General features: G+C 37.2%; 1 protein-coding gene across 1 annotated transcript in view; it reads left to right on the top strand.

Moving 5' to 3' along the window:
- PREP (prolyl endopeptidase) overlaps window positions 1-20,570 on the top strand; it is a 92,369-nt gene that overhangs the window by 7,086 nt on the left and 64,713 nt on the right. The window contains exons 3-7 of the mRNA XM_017818716.1: window positions 1,215-1,348; window positions 4,114-4,244; window positions 7,111-7,320; window positions 8,529-8,650; window positions 18,359-18,464. Coding sequence (XP_017674205.1) covers window positions 1,215-1,348; window positions 4,114-4,244; window positions 7,111-7,320; window positions 8,529-8,650; window positions 18,359-18,464 — 703 coding nt within the window. The remainder of the gene's footprint in view (window positions 1-1,214; window positions 1,349-4,113; window positions 4,245-7,110; window positions 7,321-8,528; window positions 8,651-18,358; window positions 18,465-20,570) is intronic.

Below are 20,570 nucleotides of genomic sequence, written 5' to 3'. Positions count from 1 at the left end.
AGCAATTGGTATATGTGTGCCAGGTATTCTCTCTGACAGCAGCTGGCTTTTCTGAAGAACTGCAAAACACATTTGTAGCCCTACTGTCCTGTAGTTCCTGTCCTGCGATGAAGCGTAACTCAGATGTTACAGTGCATTGATCTGATTGCTGTGTGACAAATTTGGGACAGGTAGAAACAGTAGCCTCTTTCAAAGCAACTGAGAAAGAGACCTGTGTATGCAGGAGGTGAATAGACAGGGTTTCATGCTCTAGGCAAGAGGCTGGAGTCCAAGAGCGATACTGCTGCTGTCACTGCGGCATTTGGCTGTGTGTTACAGCCACGCAGTGTCCTATCCTACCTACTTCATGTTGGATTCAGAAAGGCCTGCTTGTTAGCAGCTGTGATTCACCTTAAGATGCTTAGCTATTAATTTTATGTTAATGTACCATGCTATAAATAGGGATGGCGAAACACCAGTAGAGTACCCCATTTTCTATGCATGCCATGGGAGTGGCAACCTCTAGCAAACAGCTGGTGTGGTAATGGTTTTGACCACTGTCCTTAAGTGTTTGTGACAGGGAGTTGGAATGTTTTAAAGAAACCAGACTTCTCAAAGCTTTCAGAAATTGCATATTTTTGCCTTTTGTAACTAAGAATTGATCTGTGTACAGCACTTTGGCCTTCTCTGGAAATACTGGCTGGGACTAATTCTGTGTCTTATGTTAATAATATGAACAGATGATGCGTGTGAGATTTTGTATCCTCTTCCCAGCTCCTGAAATGATAGTGCAGTCTGTGGGCAATATTAACCATATAGGCAAATATAAAGAGAGTTTTTAAAAGCATGGGGTGTTTTTTTGGGTTGTGTTTTTGGATTTTTGTTTTGTTTGTCTGTTTTTGTTTTACTTGATTGTTTTTTATTAGTTTGGGGTTTCTTTGGTAGTTGGGATTTGGGTTTTTTTGTTTTTAAGGAGAATGGCAGGAATGTCTTGTCTTTTGACTGGTTACCCCTGTGCATGCCCTGGAGAGACATTATTCAAGATATAAGTTCGGTCTTATTACAGAATTGTGGTATAATGCAAATAAGCATGTAAGATTCGTCAGGTATGATACTGCACAACCTATGTGGGCAGAAAGATATCTGTGATGCATTGCTTCTGAAAACATTTCCTGTAGAAAATGTGCATTTCTACTTGAGTTCATATTTTTTGGGGGGGGATTATTTTCTTTCAGGCATTTGTGGATGCTCAGAACAAGCTTACAGTACCCTTTCTCGAAAAGTGTCCTGTCAGAGGACTGTTCAAAGAACGAATGACTGAACTCTACGATTATCCTAAGTACGGTTGCCACTTCAAGAGAGGAAAAAGGTATGTGAGGAATGTCTTGGTGATGAATGTGAAGCAAGTCAGAAGCAACTACTAATTGGGAAAACAAATCATAAATTATATTTGTATTTATTCTTTTATAGTTCAGAAGTAGGAAAAGTAAGCCAATGTTAACAAGTGCAGTTGCATGATGCTGAGCACAAGATGCTTGACTGTCCTCTTCTTGTTCTTTTGTTGTCTTTTCTTTCTGTAGGAAGAATTGTGAGTTTATCAGAACTCAGACAACTTTGTAGAATAATTGTAGTAAAAGTAAGGCTTTGAGGAGTTCCTTTCAGGCCTGGTCATCCTGGAAACAGCATAAGTCTGTCATGTTGTTCCAAATATTTGCTAAAATACTGCTCTTATGTTGGTCATTCTTTTAGCAGCTGGTAGGTTTCTTTTGTTTAGTCATAGCCAGCGAAAAGCAGTGGGAATTCCCTTGTGAAAAACTACTTCTTTATTTGTATGATGATAAGGGAAAAATAATTTGGAGGATTTAAGAGTACTGATGCAAAAAGATCTGTTTTTTAAGGAACAAACAAATCCTGCCATGTTCCAATGTCTAGTCTGCTTGTATCCCTGTTTTAATTCTGTGGCTAGGTAGAGAGATGGTGCTTCTGTGGCTTACCGAAGATTACGAGACTGCAGCTGCTGCTGAATTTAGTGTGACTTCTGTTAGAAACACTATCAGGCTTCTAAAGAAAGGGAGTAAAGGGATGAAACGCTTGTTAACTTAGTAACATCTGAAGATTGTTTTAGCAATTGAAAAAGGTAGAGGGAACAAGCAGCCATTCTTAATTGTGGGAAACACAAATAAGGTTTTTCAATATTTTCGATTTGTTTGATCCTGGTTGAGTGGTATGCCAGGTATGTTTTCACCATCATCCGTGGATCATGAGAAAGAGCAGAGGATGTCTCATTGTCTTAAGATTTCTGCACAGATATTGAGGGAAATTTGCTTTAGTTATCTGTGCTGTGGGGAAGGTGTAGATATAGATAGAGAGAGAAATTCTGTACTATATGGGGTTTTGTGAAAGAATAATGTGGGCAGTGAACCCAAGTTGATGTTGATTTCAGTTGTCACAGATGTGGCTCAGCATGTCAGTGTATAGAGGTGTCAGGTTTAAGCCCAGAATCAGTGGAGATTTTTAGGACAATGCTGCATCCAGGGAAGTATGCCTTATTGAGAGAGTCAGGCAAAGCTTATTAGTTTGTATGTGATGCATCCAGCTGTAGCTATGCTGAAGCAGATTCTAGAGCAGGCCTGGTCAATGACTGCTCTGGATTCTCTGCAGTGCAAACATGTCTGGATGTGGTTACCTTCAATGCTGTTAAGGCTTGATGTTGCAGAAGTGCTCATGGCAGTAGTCTTCACTACAAGATACAAAGTCTTAATTTGATGCAGCTGACTGTCCTCCAGGAAGAACACTTATGCCAGGAGCTTAATGTGCTTATGATTTAGGACACTTTACTCTGATTGTAACAGATGTCTCTTTGGTCTTTCTGAGTGATACTCTATTTCTTGGCATGTGCTGAAGTTTAATCAGAGCAATTTAAAAATAATACAAAACCCCCCTATATTATGGTGTTTGAGGCAATCAAGAGGGCTTTACCAAGTTAAGTAACACTAAGTAAGGGGTGAGGGAAGGAACTGTTCTGTTTGAAGAACCATCCAAACTTCCCATGACACTTAAAAATTCTGAAATTTAGTTACTCTGGTTTAGTGCTGAAGAACAGCTGATAAAGGACAGTGTCTCAAGAGTTCTGCAGAATCTGCATACAGGAGTACTGGGAGGTGCTGTGCCTGTCACATTGTTTGAGGTTTGCTTCCTGTCTTGTTGCCCAGCATTGCAGAGGGGAAACAGACAAGAAAATGCCTGGTCAAACTGAAAATTACTTTTCTTTTCCTTCTATTTTTTTGAATCTTTCAGTTTTGCACTTGCTGAACATTACTGTTACTACTTGAGCATATTACTAGCTCAGACTGTTAGCCAGGCCTTTGTGAGTACAGTTTCCCCTTCTTGGCTTTACCAGGTTCCCATGCTGTTATCCAAGTACTGATTGGTCTTAGGGGATAGATTAACTTATTTTTAGATTTGAATATTGCCCCATAAGTTCCCCTGTTCCCCCAGGTGAGGCTGCTATTTGATTTATTAAGTCACAGGTTTGTATAGTAAAGTTCTGAGAAGGAAGAAAAGTGTGGTACCTCTGTCTTGTGTAGAATATGAGTATTAATTTCTTTGAGGTCTGTAGTGTTTTGTGATGTGAAGAGTATAGCTCGCTAAAGACAATTCTGTAGTTCCTACAACTCTTTCAAACACTGTTTTAGGGACATTGGTAAATACAGATGAAATAGTTTTGGTTCTGTTTCATTTGAACGTAAGTCTACCACCCAATATGGATTGAAAGCAGCTATATGAATGACAAAGTTGAGAACTTAAGGAATGGGAACTTGTGCCAGTTCTTGTCACAGGGAAATGCTGTGGCTACCAGAGATGTTTAACACAGACAGTTATGTCAAGTTTATAGTATACTAGGCATTCTTTGAAATGCACTGTGGCAAATGCAGCTATTTATTTTTAAAAAATGGTTTGGATGCATCCTACGGTGTCTAGCCATGATTCCTACTCTGCTGCGGAGCTCGTGTTTCCCTTATATATTTATCTGCTTTTATTTTCTTCATGACAATCTCATACAAGTTTTTTTGTGCTTGCCTAACTGAAAATCAAGAGTTTTCCTGCTTATTTTCCCCTCTTGTGTTCTTTTAGGTATTTTCACTTTTACAATACAGGACTGCAGAACCAGCGAGTTTTATATGTACAGGACTCCTTGGATGCTGATCCCAAAGTTTTTCTTGATCCAAATAAGCTTTCTGATGATGGCACTGTGGCTTTACGAGGTTAGTGAGACCGCGGTTCTCAGTCTTCAGCAGACATTGGAAATTTAATCAAAGTAATCACAATAACCATATGGGGATTTATATAGTGTTTCAGAAGAACACTTCTAAGTCTACACTGTATCAACAATTAGCTTGGTTCAGTTTCATTGTGCTTTTTTCTGCAACTCTGTAGCAGCCTTCCACTGAAATATGAACAGGTCTTGAGGCTGTCCATAGAAAGGACAAAACGTTTATGTATTTTTATTGACAAGTTGTCTTAAAATTGTATTTTACATGTTTAACACAAGCCACCAAGTTAAAAAAGTAAGAGACTGTGAAGGAATATGGCATTAAGTTTTATGAGAATCACAAAATTTCTTGTTTTCACTAGGGCTGTAATTTCTGTTAGCTGTCCCCTTTCCCACTTGCTAGTGACTTAATGTAAAAGCAAGATTCTTGTATCTAGAAGTCCTATAAGTCTGTTCAAGGCCAGTTAATAAAAACAGAGGATGGAAATAGTGAATGCGTCTCTAAGTGTGACCTAGTTGAAAAGAATCAATGTGGCTTTTTTTAGTGAGCAGTCCTGCCTTGAACTATAGATGTAAGGAATTGGGTTCATATGTTTTTAAAAGTCTTATGGCAAAGTCTTCTTCCAAATGCATTTTAGAAAACCAACAACCGTGTAACCAAAGGGAAAACTCATGGCGTGGATAAATGATTGATTTAAGGGCAGGGAAGGGAATTACTGATGGGCTGTCAAAGTGGAAATCATCAGTAAAGTTCTGTTAGGGACTATGCTAGGACTTACAGTGTTCAGTACATATTAGAAAAAGGAGTGAGCCTTGAGGTTGCAGAGTTTGGTGACAATACAAAGTTATTCCAGGTAAAGGCTGAGGAATGGCTGAAGAGCTACAGGAAAACCTTAATAATAGTGAGTGGGCAATAAATTGTCAGGTAGAGGTCTGTGTGCAGATAATTAAGTGATGCACAGGGGGCAAACAGTCCTAATCTGATTTGTAGAGGAATGGATAGAATGAACTCTCGAGCTGCTATGATCACGTGATCGCCAATGCTTAGACTGTAATACATAGTTCCATGAAAGTGTCAGCCTGCTTCTCGGTAGAAGCCAAACAAGCACATCAAATACCAATTTATTTGTCAGCGAGAAATTAATCCCTGGAAGTGTTCAAGGAACAACTGGATGTGGCACTTAGTGCTATGCTTTAGTTGACAAGATGGTGTTCAGTACAACTTGGTGATCTTGGAAGTCTTTTCCAACCTTAATGATTCTATGATTCTATGAAATAGAATACAGAACAGAAGACATCATTTCATTAGCAACCCAGGACTTTATACCGTTCTATGGAATACTAAATATGGTTCCAGACTCCTCAGCTCAAAATGGGCTCTGAAATACTATTTGGAGGAGAGCAGTAGGAACGATCAAGGGTATGGAGCAAAGGTCAGAAAAAACTGAGTCTGCCTGGATCAATCAGCTTGGAAAAGGGACAATTTAGGAAAAATATAATAGAGGTCTACAGAATCATTTGTGGCATGGAGCACGGACAGAGGAAATAGGAGTTGATTAGTTGTTTTCTCTATTATGAGAATGAGGGGATATCAAATGAAGGCAATGGGAGTTGAGTCCAAAGCAAACAGAAGAAAATGACTTTAAACTGAGAGTAGGTTTAGATTGGATATTAGAAAGAAGTTCTTTACTGTGAGGGTGGTGAAGCATTGCAACAGATTGCCCAGAAAAGTTGTGGATGCCCCATCCCTGGGAGTGTTCAAGAACAAACTCTACAGGGCTTTGAGTAACCTTTTTCTTGTGGAAGGTGCCCCTGTCTACAGCATGGGACTAGAAACTAGATTATCTTGAGGGTCCCTTCCAACCCAAACCATTCTATGATTATAAGATTGTTCCTATTCATGTAGGCGTCACATTGTGGTTACTCCTGAGGACAGCTAAGTGGAATTTTACTCTGAATCAGTGGCCACTCCTATGTTCTTATAGGGAGAATAGCGAGTGCACAGTAGTACCTCTCAAACCTATGATGTCTTTGAAATACGACTGTTTTTTGGTCATTTTTTGGTGAATACTTTCAGGTCCATACAGACCTATGATAATTCAGTCCTTGACTTGAATTGGTTTGCAAGTAGTGAATTCCATCCTTATCAACTATGACAGAAGCTCTTCTGAATTTTTTTCAGAATAGTGCTTTCCTCACAGTTTGGATAAAGTGAGGAAATATCAGAGGTCTTATCTGAGAATACTGGTGATTAATACATTTGTGTACTAGTGGCAGAGCTTTCCAGTTACTTCAGTTTTCGTGGTTTTGCAGCATCTAGTTTTCAGGGACTCCATTTTTTAAGTGGTATTTACATTATTTGAGGATACATTCCTTGCATCGCAGTTTCTGTGGGCTTCTTTGGTACTGTTTCTCTCTGAAAATACCACTTTTAAGTTCTCTACTTGTGTCCATTTTCATTTTCCAACTCTTCCCCCCAGACTCAAGAAAGTAGAAGAAATATGACTCAAATCATAATTCAGATGTTGAGCATAAGTTATGCTACTGAACATGAATACTTACTGAATATCCTTGCCTAAACTTGGATCTGTGAACAAATTGATAAAAGTGCTGTGAATCCCAAGTCATAGCAGATGTAGTTGCTTGCACTGTCTTTTAGAAAATAAACCGTCTTCTCTCAGTGTTTGGTGAACAGAGTTCTTTTAACTAGTATCCCAATTTCATCTGTTTTCCATTGGGATTTGTCTAGCATGTAGTAGATGATAAAAAGATGTGTGGCAAAATAACAAGCACTTTTTTGAAAATACTGTTTACTTGTGCTGCTTTTCACTTCATCTTGTTTCTTTCCAATTTCCTAGGTTATGCATTCAGTGAAGACGGTGAATACTTCGCATATGGCCTGAGTTCTAGTGGCTCTGATTGGGTTACTATCAAGTTTATGAAAGTAGAAGGTCCTGAGGATCTTCCAGATACACTGGAGAGAGTTAAATTCAGTTGCATGGTATGGACCCATGATGGAAGAGGCATATTCTATAACTGCTATCCAAAACAAGATGGGAAAAGTGATGGTAAGTATGAGTGTGCTAATTGCATGCTATGTGGAAGCAAAATGACCTTTGCACTACATTGGTGCAACAAATGTTTCAGTTTATACTGAAATAATTAGCTGTACTAGTTTATACAGTTAGAGATCAAACTACGCCTTGTATGGCCAAAGCCTGTGCTCAGTTACTGTGAGTATCTTCTTGTCTGCTCCTGTTTTTCTTTTAAAAGTTTGATATTCCTTTTCTTTTTGTCTGGAATGATTTACTTAGCTTTCATACAGGGTTCTATTGGGTAGAATTAGATGTCTGGTGACAACCTACTTAGATCTTTCCCCTTATACATTTGTGTGGGCATAGATGAGCTGGTTTGGGATGCTGACCTGATGAATAGCAATCTGACGCATAAGGCTTTTGTTATTCGACCAGATTAATTCATCTGTGGTTCACAGTACAACAACACAAAATGTTTATGCTAGCAAAAGTCAAGGAGCAGCACACAAAGTGGAATAAACTGCTGAGAAGCGTCAGCAGGAAAGGAATTTAGCAGCTCTTACTATAAGGCAGAACTACTGAAAAGTTTTCTGGAGCTGTTCTCTTTGTTAAACTGGAGAGAACCTGAATTTTGCCTCTGTATTTGCTCTTGAAGCCTATCATTTTGCCAAACTTGCAAGATAGAGACCCACCTTTTTTTTGTTGGGGTTTTTTTACCTCATATTTGTAGTTCAGAAGCTGGAGTGTTGGAAAACATTGCAGGAAGAAAATTTAAAAAAAGTTGTTACTCCTCAGTGCTTTAAAATACACCACTTTTATATTTTCAACAAATGGAAATATGAAGGTTTTTAGAAATGTTAATTAGCAGTAAATCTCCCCTTAGTTGCTCAGGGTAAAATGGGAGTGAAAACATCATTAGAGGGGTTGTTTTTCCTTGCTTTGCTTGCTTGTATTTCTAGAAAACAAAGCTTGAAATGATAAATATTAAATGTGAAGAACATATTATCAGCAATAAAAGGAAAGGGTAACTGTTTGAAGAGGTTTGCAGTGTGAAGTTTTGTTTTGTTTTGGAGGAGAGTGTTTATTTGGAGGGGAATGGCTATAGTTTGGAACCATTCCTAGTTCTTTCTGCTGAATTTCTCTTTCATATGCAAAGGGATATGGATGTTTCTAAGGGTTGCATATGGTTATTGTTGGATTTCTTTGAGAACTAATTGGTTTAAATATCTGCATTTCACTAGGCACTGAGACCTCTACTAATTTGCACCAAAAGTTGTATTATCACGTATTAGGAACTAACCAGTCAGAAGATATCCTATGTGCTGAATTTCCTGATGAACCAAAATGGATGGGTGGAGCTGAGGTATGGTAAACATCCTGCAGCTTGTCATTGTCATGTTCTGTGTTTCAGATTCTAACTGATAGTAGGTGTTAAATGGAAAACATTTTATTAAAAGAACATGTTTTATTAGTGTTGTAGAGGTGACAGTTGAACTAAGAATCATTGATTAAGAATTCCCAAAAATAAGGCTGCCTAGTTTGCTTTAAATCAATCCTCCAGCCTGTAATGACACAATCTCATATGCTTTTTCTTCATTGAGGTCATTCTGCCTGATACACATTCCAAGACAGAGAAGGATCTTTTGAGAGATAATGTGTCACTGTTCTTGTTTCTTCTTCGTCGATGTTTAGCCCGATGTTTAGCAAAAAGCTTGTTCCAATAATCAGCATATCTGGATATTCCCTGCCATATATTTATTTTGTTTATTTTCGTTGTGTCTTTCCTGAAAAATAAATATGTCTATTCTGCTTAATTAAAGAATGGAGACATACAGGTCAAAATCTGTTAATACTGTGTGCACAACTGGAGAATTCTAGATTTCCCTGCAAAAAGTTTTATCAACACAAATAGAGTACAGACTGTGTTGTTGGAAATGGAACCAGTGACTGCTGCTGGAATTGATTTCTTATGCTTATTTTGTTGAACTACTACTATATAGTGCAAAGGTTTTGTAATTAATATGTGGTTCATTCTTCATATTAGGTTTAACAGTGCTCAATTGAGTGTACTAAGTGCTGTTGGAATGGAGTGTTGGTCATTCTGTTTATCAAGGAACGGATGTTTTTCCAGTGGATGAATACCCATTGTAATACCTTGCATTCTCCTAGCTACTATGTTTAATCAATACATTTTGTTTCTATATAGGGTCTTTTTTGGTCTGATGCTTTTGATAAATATGAAGTGGTTTTACTCTGATTTGGGTCCTAGGCTACTTTTCCCTGAGAGTGTCCCTCTTAAAAAATTTGATCATCAGTCTGTGTCACTTTTCAGCACATTAACCCATGAAAATGTTGGTGGGAGTCTTTTCTGTGGGCTGCAAGAAAACAGATCCTTTCAGAGAATTTGAACAGTGAGATTTAAAATAAGACAGTGAGTGAGAACATGAAGGGCTTCCCAGCAAAGTGATGACACTGAGCTTTCTCTATACAAATCAGATTTATCTGTAGGTTTTGTGAATAACAAGAACCTTTTTTACACAATCTGATGTATTCATGAAACGTACATTTAACAACTGACCTGAATATCAGTGTAAACTTGCAAACAGGGCTTTGGATTTTTTTTTTTTTTAATTTTCAAAAACTAGTCAATTCTGTTGAGTTTAACTGACAATAAAATGGAATTTAGAAATCATTATCCTTATTTTCCCCTAGTTCCATAAATAAATGGACTTTCTCTTGGTGACAGATGTCTTGTAGTGATGTATCCACTGATTCACATGAGTGATGTTCATTATTATTATTATTATTTCTTTTCAGTGTCATGAGCTAAGCTCCACATGTTGTTGTGAAGGCAAATTCATTTTCCATGGGGGAGGACTGTTGCAGTCTGATTCATTAGGCTCTTGCTGTAGAAGGGGAAGATGAAAGAATATGGTGCAGCTATGAGTTCTGAAACCACTGGAGTTGAAACAGCCCCATAACTCTTGGGAAGGTGGGGAGGGCGGTGAATAGAGATAACACCTCCCTCCTGTGGGTTCTTGTTTAATAAATTTATATCGTAGAATGTTATGGCTGCTTATGACTGTTTTCTTGACCTCTAGGAGGCATAAATGTCCAGAGATGTTCCATAAATGCTGTTTTAAGGAGTGATAAAACAGAGATCCACCTCAGTAAATAATCATGAACTTATCTAAGTGAGAGTACTTTGAAACAGTTGATATTCGAGGTTGTGCTGTGAGCTCCAGCTGTAAAATATGGCTCTGTTATAGTGATACTAATGAAAAAATGGGTTTTAATGGCCAGGAGAAAAAAATATTCTGCAATAAAAAAACCCAAAACCAAATTAAACAGTGCAATTGCAAGATGTGGTTTCATCCTTGTGCAGTAGGTCAAAAAATCTTCTTTTCAGGCCATTCCAACAAGTTTTCTGGTGAATTTTTTAAAGTGTTTGAGAACATGGAAGACCACAAAGTAATGGGGGAAAAGTTAAAATATTGTTAGTAAAAATCAAATTATATTGCTTTTTGGTGCTTCCTTGGTGTCGATATGCTGCCATAGATTTTAAAATACACAGCTCAACATGCTGTGAAATGAATGCTTTCATGCATTCCTATCAGATAAATAAATAAATGTTTTAATTTTAGCAGCCTTACTGGTCCAAATAGGCAGAGCCCTCTATAAATTGGATTCTTTTTATGTTTTACACAAGCTTCAATGAAAACAGTTGGATTATGGTGTAGGAGTTCTAATCTCAACTACCAAACCTTTCTCTATGGTGGGGGTAGAGTTGAAACTTTCATACTCAGAGCAGAATTTGCAGGTCTCGCAACCACTGGGCCAAGAAAGAGAAATAGAAATTCCAAGCTTGCAAGTGAAAAGCACTGAGAAGGAGATCCTTCAGAGACTGCAGCAGTAATAATGTTGCCACGATACTTCAGAAAAAATGAGTAATCTCAGGTACTGTAGGAAGTCAGAGTGGTGTGTATTCTTAATGGAGAGAAGAAACTAGGTCACTGATGAGGACAAAAGAGGCTTGTATAAAATTCTGTCAGCTTAATATATGTACAAGACAATATGCAAGAAAATAGCTTCAGGGTTTTTTTCCTCATTACGCATTCAACACCAGCCCCAAGTATGCTTGATTTAAACAAAATCTGTGGTGCTGAAAATGGTATTGGCAGAGAAATATATATATATTTCCAGTTCTTCACTTGAAGGGATTGCATGTTTATCTGTTTATTTTTAGTCATATATATAAGTTTTGAAAAAGAACCTATGAAACCTTTTCTTTTAGTTTAGAGAAAGCATGTGCAATTCTGGTACAGATTCTAGGATGGTGGGGGAGTTGGGAAGAGCAGGGATGGAGTTTAATTGAATAAACATCCCAGTAGAGGGCAGTCTGCTATGAAGATTTTTAAAACCTTTGCAATGTCTTAGCTACTCTGGAAAAAGGAACATCCCATGCTTCTCTGTTTAAGTGGTATGTTCTTGCTTCTTCTCCAGACTGACTGAGCATATCTCTCTTTCACAGACAGGCTGTTATTCTCAAAGTTAAACAATAAGTTATATAAGAGTCTTTGATGGCTGGTAGTGTTAAAAGTCCCTATGGTACTGGCAGGAAAGTAAACAGGAGAGAAAGGAGGGGGCGAGGGGAACTCTCCTAGCCCAATTCTACCAGCAGTAAAACAAGTACAATTTTTCATGTTGTTGTTTAACAAGCACTGCCTCTGAATTGACTTTTTTTTTTAATTTTTTATTTTGTATTTAGAGTTGTCACTTAACATCAGTGGCTCTTAACTAGGGAGGTGATCTTGCAAATGAAATTCAGAGCACAGAGGGGTAAGCTGTGCTAGGAGAAAGTGTGCTGGCTGTGGTGTGTTTTCACTGCAGGAACATTGACGTGCAGCATGCTCAGGGGAAGAGTGAGTAGCATGGAGGGGAAGGGCTGAAAACGTTGTCAGCTTGCTCAAGTGAGACATACTGATGGCTCAAACAGGGCTGTGGGAATTTTTCTAAAGCCTTACACTTATCTTTGTCAAACCTGGATCTGGAATAGAAGCCTACTATGACTATCTTCCTGCAGCCCTGGCAATAGGTCTGGAGAATTTTACTATCAAGAAACAGCCAGGTAGTAGTTTTATTATTTATTTATTTTACTATAAGCTGAAGGCCATGGTAAAAGTTGTGTGTGATGTTTCTGACATCAGAAGATTACTGATTTTATTCTGGCTAGACTTAAGAAAGAGAGTGGATGTAAATATGCATGTACATATTGCTGGGGTCCTCTTCTGAACAGGGCTGCCTGGTGTTCTGTTGGAATTGAAACAGTTGTCAGCCCAATGATCTAGGGTCAAAATCCCACTTCTGTGGTTCTGGTAGGGCTCCTTCAACCTCAAACCTAGCAGAGGCTCAGAAGAATATGGTCAGAATAGAAAGGCTCTTTATACCAGCACATGATATCTAAAATCCCAGAAGAAAAACCCAGCTGGAATAAGGAATTTAAATTAATGCAAGGGCAAGTTTTCTAACCAGGGAAGTGGGTGGATAAAACATATCAGACTGTCATTTATATATGACCATATCCATGTCCTGCATAAGGTATGTTGGGTCTGCTCTCAGAATGTAGTAAGTAGTTTCTGTTGGACCTGATCCTGAAATTATGCAATCCTGTGATCACCCATCATAACGGCTTCTGAAATCTAGTCGATTAAGCCAGTACTCTGCAAATAGAAAACAAAACAAAGCCTTTGCAGCCTGAGAGTACCAGCTTCGGATGGCTTGGATTGTTCAGATGGTCCCAAGAGGTCGCTATTTGAAAGGGAGTTCTTGCCCCAGTCCTCAAAGTCTCAAAAAACTGATAGAACATAAAATGTGACAGGAGGTATGTGCAAACTTCAGTGACTTACTGGAACCACTGCAAAGATAATATCAAAACATAGCTTTATGTTCCTTTCATTAAAAAAAAAAAACAAACTACACCTCTTCCCTCCCCAAGAAAAAAAAAAAACAACCAAAAAAACTCCAACCCTTCACAATCATTTTATCTAATGAAAAAATTTAGAAAATAAAAGTGGAGTTTGAAAGACTGAGAGATTACAGTGGGGGTTCTTTGTGATCATGCAGGCAGATCTTTGTGGCATGGGAACATGTGCACATCTGTGATATTAGAACACTTGAGGCTGTTCAGACAGCATAATTGCTCTTTACTGATCAAATGTTTTAGCAAATTCTACAGAAATTTTTTTCTCTGTAGAAGCCATGTGCTTTTTGGTTTTTTTCTTAAAGAAGAACAGATAGGTAATTTCTGCATCAAGTGAAATTTTTCTTGTATGTGAATTCTTCTTAGTTGAGTCATATTCAGGGTCAGTGTTATGCAAAAGTGCAGTATATATGTAAATTTAAGGAAGTAACTGATGTTATGACTCTGTTTTATTGTGGTGACTAGGTACATCCCTAAATGTAGATTTAAAAAAAAAAAATCTAGTCAGTCACTCTGTGTTTTTAAGCTGTTACATCCATAGCATATAGTGAAAATTGTGGCAATGTTAAAATGCAGCTTATTGATGCAATGAGTTTTTAGTTCCTAGTTATTAAAGCCATGCATTGCACAGTTGCATCTCTCTTGCCACCCATCTTTCTTTCTGTGGATGCTTTCATCTTCCGTGGCTGGATACATAGAGTCCAGTTAGTAATTTGACCTTTTGGCTCTGTTTGAAAGTTTTGATTCTGTTTGTGATTTTTGTGAACTTCAATGTGTATTTTTTTCTATGAGATTGATTTGATGTATTTCATTGGAAATGCGTTAGATAGCAATGCAAAGGGCACTAGTGCATGAAGAACAGTAGTTTGTCAAATAACCACGGATGAAGATCAGACTGTAGATTATCATGGTGTTAATGTCTGCAGTGAAAGAAGAGAGTTTATCTTTTCCTATATACAGGCATATTATCTATTAACTGAATTTTACTTTTTTAATTTTTAGTACATTGTTATGCAGAAACAAATTATGCAGTAGAGTTTTTTCCCACCTTGAAAATAAAAAGGGGAAAGGCAGTAAAACTTGTAGTTTATCATCTTAAAAAGGAATGCCTTAGTATGATACTATGTACTCAAAGGGCCCCTATTTGTGAACTAAATATAAAGAACTCTTCCTTGTCCTAAATCTGGCAGTGGTGATTTTCCAGGTAGTGTTTAAAGAACTTGCGTTAATAGTCACTGGGGTTGCTGGCATGCACATTACTTGGAAGTAGAGCACTCTGATGTCTGTCCTATTGACATTTTAGTTGAGGGGTAATACATAAAGCCAGGAAGTCTGAAAACCACCTGCCTTCTCCTGTTCATTCTTTTTGTTGTTGTTGTTTGTTTAATTATGTATGAATTTTTGGTCTCAAATGTTCTGCTACTAGACAAAATATTTAACTTTGCTTTTGCTGTGGATCCTAATAAAGCTTTGACGTTCCTTATATGGCTTGTATGATGAATCAATTGGATTTTGTAATGAAAGAAAATATTTAAGTGATTACAAGATTCCTTTTACTAATTGGGCTTTAAATAATTTTTCTTATTTTGATAATCATTGATTTATTGAAATTGCAGGTAAATCACTTCATCTCTTAATGCTTACCTAAACTGTGCTTACTTTTCATCAAACTGAAGAAAAACAGGTAGCATTGAAACAAAATTGCTAAGGGAAAAAAAATAATTCACAGAAAATACTCCACTAGAAACTAAAACTCCTCTATAAAGGTTTTACTTTAAAGAGTTTGGTGCTTGAAAGATTAAATAAAATAGTACTTGGGAGCACAGCTGTCTTAATGATACTGCTGTGCATGTTGGTATGGTGTAATGATGGTCATAACGAATGTTTAAGAAATAATAGATATAACAAATTCAAAATTGCCGAGTGACTGAATGGCAGTAGTGAAACTAAAAGCTATGTACCAATGTCAGCTCTTTGAAATAATCCTTCCTTTACTAGTGCCAAGTTAGGGATTATGTGTTATGCTGTGTTATGCTGCTAAAATCATTGTTATGCTGAAGGTTTTTCAAAGCTCTAATTGAAAGGCTACAGGATCTTTTCTGTCCTGCTTTGACAGATCCTAAATGTTGTTTTGAGAGTTGCAATTGCTTTATAACTTCCTTACTTTTACCAGTGGGTGTTGTTCGAAATGATAGTAATTATTTTAATGAGAGAAATGTGCACTGAGTGGCATTCCAGAGCTCCTTCAGAAATTATTGAAATGTGTTTCCTTTTCAGTTTAGATGGAGGAAACCAGGCCTGACATTACAGCTGTCTCCCTTATGCTGAACCATGAATGCATTCTAAGATTTGACTGAGATGTTAGTGTGAAATTTCAGTTCATAAATTTGTGAGCCAAGAATAAGGATTGCAGTTCAGCTCATGAAGATGATGTAGCAGTATAAGAATAACCCAAATGATAGTTGGTAAATCCTATTTCCTTTTGCCATCCTGAAACCCAGGATACTGTCTGTTTACAGTATAGAGTCAGTGGCATTCAGGCTGTGATTCCACATTCGTCAGTGCTGCAATCTGAGCTGCCTTAAGCAATCTCTGCCCCTATTATTCATGTTTCCAGCTGCTTGGTGCAGTGTGTTAGCTTGGCCATTTGTGCAACTGCACAATGAATGGACCAAGATAGTAATATGGCAGAGGGACTTCTTTTATTATTTTTCTTTTTTTATTGTGTTTAGTCTTTTTTTTTAATTTCCTCCTTCCCCTCCTGGATTCTTTGTTTTGTTTATTTCGGATTTTTTTTTATTTTTTTTTTGTTTAACATGCTATTTTTTCAGCTGGATCAGTTCCCCAGACTGGTTTACTTCACAAATGGCAGATGCTTGTACTGACATGACATGGGGATTGAACTTACATGGATACAAGCAAGTGCATAGCAGTAGAAAGAGCTAGAGGTGGAGACCTCCTAAGCTGATACTGCTGCCAAGATTTGCTCACCAAACTGTAACTTTGCAACGTGAATGTCTAAATCTGCGGTATAATGCTAAACATTTTAGCATGCTGCAGTCAACTATATCTTGTCCTGTTTCTGTCAAATTCCTTTGGGTTATAGAACGCACTGATGTAAGAATAGCTTTAGACAGACATAATTGGTATCCCACCAGCAAGATGCATTGGGAGTTCCTACTTCAAATTAAACATAAACTGCTATCAACTCTTAACCAGTCCAGCTGGGAATAATGAAGGAAAAACTCATTAGATGTACTCAGATTTGCTGTCATCAGAGGTTCTGAATTGCCTTTGTAACAACATCAGAAATTTGCAAGTCAGTGTTCTTTCTTGGGGAAAGCAATCGGTCTTCTCTTAACTGTTTAATTCACAGTATCAAAGAACAGATTTACACAGGTTCTGACTGTGACTGAAAGAATTTTGTGTGTCATACTCTGAAGTTTAACTGAAATTTATATTTCTATATACCACTTAAATTACTAGATATGTTTTTTGAGTTTGGGAGGAAGAGGAGGAAAGTTGGTGCTTTTACAGGTATGGACGGATGTTTAAGCAGTGTATTGCAGTAATTTTCTTAATTACAACTGACACCTTCAGTTATTGTCTCTCTAATAAAACACTTACGATACTTCTTTCAAGAAAGATCACCTAATTTTGGCTTCCTTTTCTGGATAGACTCCCTTCTAGGAAGGAGGAAACAATGTCTCAATTTTGCAGATTGCCCTATTAAAGCTATCTTTGCTGTTGCATATAATGGGGCTTTTTTTTGGTCCAGTAGGAATCTTAGGTGTTCTTTTCTATTTGTGTTGTGAGATTTCAGCTCTGTAGACATTTTTTAGTCATATAATTAGTTGTTAACAAAATGCCTGTAAAAAATACAACTTGGAAACACTAATTTGGGGTTTGTTTTTGTTTTGAGGACTCTTTGGTTGTTGGGGCTTTTTTGTCAGCTTTCATACACTGACATTTGTCTCTATTCTACTAGGTCCTCTTCTTGTGTTTTCAGAACTGTGGATTTGTTTGAATAGCAGTGTCGTTAGAACCTAATTCTTTGGAAATTTATTTTCCTTAACTCATTCTACAGATATTTTGCACAACTAATGTTACAAATATTAACCAAAATATGTCTAAGAAGTGACAATGTATGAATAAGAATCCTTTGAAGATGTGTTTAGGGCCAAGTGGAAAAAAAAAACCAAACCAGATTCGTATTTTTTGATTAGGGGTTTAAATTTCCATTAGATACTGTCATATAAGGACAATATGGACAGGACATGGCCTGTGTCAGCTCAGTTCATTAAACATCTATGGTACTTATGGAATATGCTCAAAACAGCTCGATCAGGAGAGGGAAACTTTAAGTTGATGACTTCTTGTTACTTTCTGCCTTTCCTTGTTGGGCTTGCACTTTTCAAAAGCTTTGCCAGGAAACAGAGTATGTTTGCAAAGCCCAAGTAGCAAGAAGGATTCATTTTGAAAATTTTATCATGTGTTATGCATGTGCAAAAGTGAACGAGAAGCTTCAGAAAATTTATAACTTAATGCTCATTTAACAGCAGCACTAGATTTTTGTGTGTGTAAACGTAATGAAAAGGTCAAAAATCAAAATTCTGAGTGTCATTTAGTTTGCCACAGTAGGCAAAGCAAGGGCGAGGAGGTGCTCCAGGTGCTGGAGTAGAGATTGCCCTGCAGACTCTGCTGAAGACCACGGTGAAGCAGGCTGTGCCCCTGCAGCCTACGGAGGTCCACAGTGGAGGAGATATCTGCTGTGACTTATTTAGACACCTGTTTAGCTGGAATACATTTAATAATAATAAACTTTCTTTGTTTTAATTCGTGGTGGAAATAAACAGATTTTTTTGGTTTTGATCTCCTGAAATGTTAGCAGACTGTACTTACTTTATTTATTGATGTAAGTGATAAATGTGGGTTCTTGGTGAGTTCTCATATTCCATGCGTGTCTGTTTACTCAACTAACTGTAGAAACAATTCATTTTTTCCTCGGGGTTTAGGTAGTAACTTCTCAAGTTAGACTTTTTTTTTCTCCAGAGAATGAATTGTCTTTGGTTTTTCTATAACTTCTTATAGGTGTCGGATGATGGTCGATATGTCTTGCTGTCTATTAGAGAAGGCTGTGATCCAGTGAACAGACTGTGGTACTGTGATCTACAAAGAGAATCTCAGGGTATATCCGGTATGTGTTTTCTTGCTTTCTAAGTTTTGCTTCATTTTAAGGCAATGTATGACTTGAATTACTTTGTTTAAATATATGTATTTCAATATGCCTATTGCTTAACCTCCTTAATGCAGAGGTTATGAGAAAAAATAAGCACTGCTTCCTTCTGCTAGTATTCCATTTTCTGTTATATATCAGTAGATGGAAAACTCTGTTCATAGTTCTGTGGTTTGTTTAAAAGGTCTCAATGAAAAATCGATGTAATATAGGCAACCTTACCCAGTGTATGTTTCATTTCATTCTACCCCACTAGTACTTTTCCATGTTTAATTTCTTTTTTGTATTTTAAAATAATTTAATTTAATAATTTAAAATAATTCATGTCTCCCTTCAAGCACTAATAGCCTTTTTCAAAAAAACATAGCTGCTTTATAGATAACATTTTTTTCTTCATATAGTACTAGGAAATGAACAAAAATATTCTGATTTTGTTTTGTAGCAACATTGTTATTACAGTAGCAGTATCTGCTCATACTTCGAATACACTTTCATGGACTGTTCCTTGCTTGCTTTCCAGTTGGATTAGTGTTTGGCTTTTTAGCCTCAATGGTATGGGATGAAAGTATGGCACTTTGCTCCATATGGCTGTTGTTGATGGTTGGCATAGTTAGCTGTTTTATTGATTGGTGGTTTTGTATTTCCAGAGTATTGGATTATTGAAATGTCATCTTCGATATATGCTTTGCATACAACACAACTCAGCTTTTTTCGATTCTTTGCAACTTTGTTTTTGTTAAATATTGGATCTCAAGAAACTTCTTCTTTTGTTTATTAACAGAATATTCTAGGCTTAGGAGTGTGATTAGGACTGATAGCAGCTTTGCAATGTGGAGTGTATAGTTCTGTTTCACCCTGCCTTTATTGCACTAGGTGGTAGTTGTGTTCTTCCCTTAGTTCATCAACAAGTCTTAGTACAATATTTTGCATTTTGGTGAGTTTGGTGTTATTGATGATAGTTAACAGTATTATACTCCTTTCTGGGAGTTATTTTTTGAGGCATGTCACACACTCATTTTATAAAGGATATTTCTTAATTACTTCTAAACTTGTCTTCAACTGCTGTAGTTGTTTAATGCCCTCTTGAATGCAGGAAGTTGCAGGCCTAATCAAAGTCATTACGTGCTTTCTATGCAACTATATTTCAAACATAAAATTGTGTAGATAAACTGTTTAGTATAGTGAAGCATTTTTGTAAATGATAAATTGCATTGTCATTCAAGTTGACACTCTTCAGCTGGAGACAGAATACACGAAAAGCATAGCTCTCCTCCCATATTCACCCTCCCATTTATAGAGACACTGGACAACTTTGAAGAGAATACTATCATCAAGCCTTGAAATGACCATGGATGAGATAACGAAGCATCTATTTTGTACTACCTGGTATAAGGTAAACCTACAGTTTAACCTTTTCCAGGCTTGAAAATGCTTCTTTAAAAAAGTGTTTTCTCTGAACCAGTCTTTGATTTGCCTTGCTACTTGTTTGTCGTTGGGTAGGAGTTATGCAATCCTTCGAAATTCTCCCTTTTTACCTATAAAAGGGAAGATCTAGCTGTAACCATTTGCTTGCACAAATTCCCTAGTCTATAAAGTTAGGAACTCTCCAGATCTGTCTCACTAAGTTGCCAAGTGCACTTTCAGTACAAAGACTCTTCTTTACCCATGTCTTTTTACCTCCATGTTAGTGAGCACAGGCTTAACAGTAAATGTCTGGGATACTTCCTAAAGTTGATCTTCTGTGGAACTGTAAATATGCTGAACCTTCAGCTTTTGGTGGCCAAAGGCAATAAGTTGAGCAAGCAGTAATATATGTAAGCTTAAATTTTGGCTTTATCAATCTAGCCCACAAGAGGTGTAATTTCAGTTCAACTTTTAATTTTCTGAGACAGCAAGTGTAGAACAGGTTGCTTGTGAAGTTAGGAGAAATTAATGCCAAATTTCAGTTAAGCTGTTCTAGACAAGTAAATGAGCAGCTCTGGAGTAGTGGAGTTAAATGGCAAATCTGTTTCTTAAGACTTGCATTTAACTGCTGGTGGTACAGGCTGCTCAGTAATATATCAAGAT

Source organism: Lepidothrix coronata, unplaced genomic scaffold (genome assembly GCF_001604755.1).
Source record: "Lepidothrix coronata isolate B3197 unplaced genomic scaffold, Lepidothrix_coronata-1.0 Scaffold70, whole genome shotgun sequence".
NCBI classification, from domain to species: Eukaryota; Metazoa; Chordata; class Aves; order Passeriformes; family Pipridae; genus Lepidothrix; species Lepidothrix coronata.
Note: the sequence above shows the minus strand (reverse complement) of the source record. Positions and strands in the feature narration are given on the sequence as shown.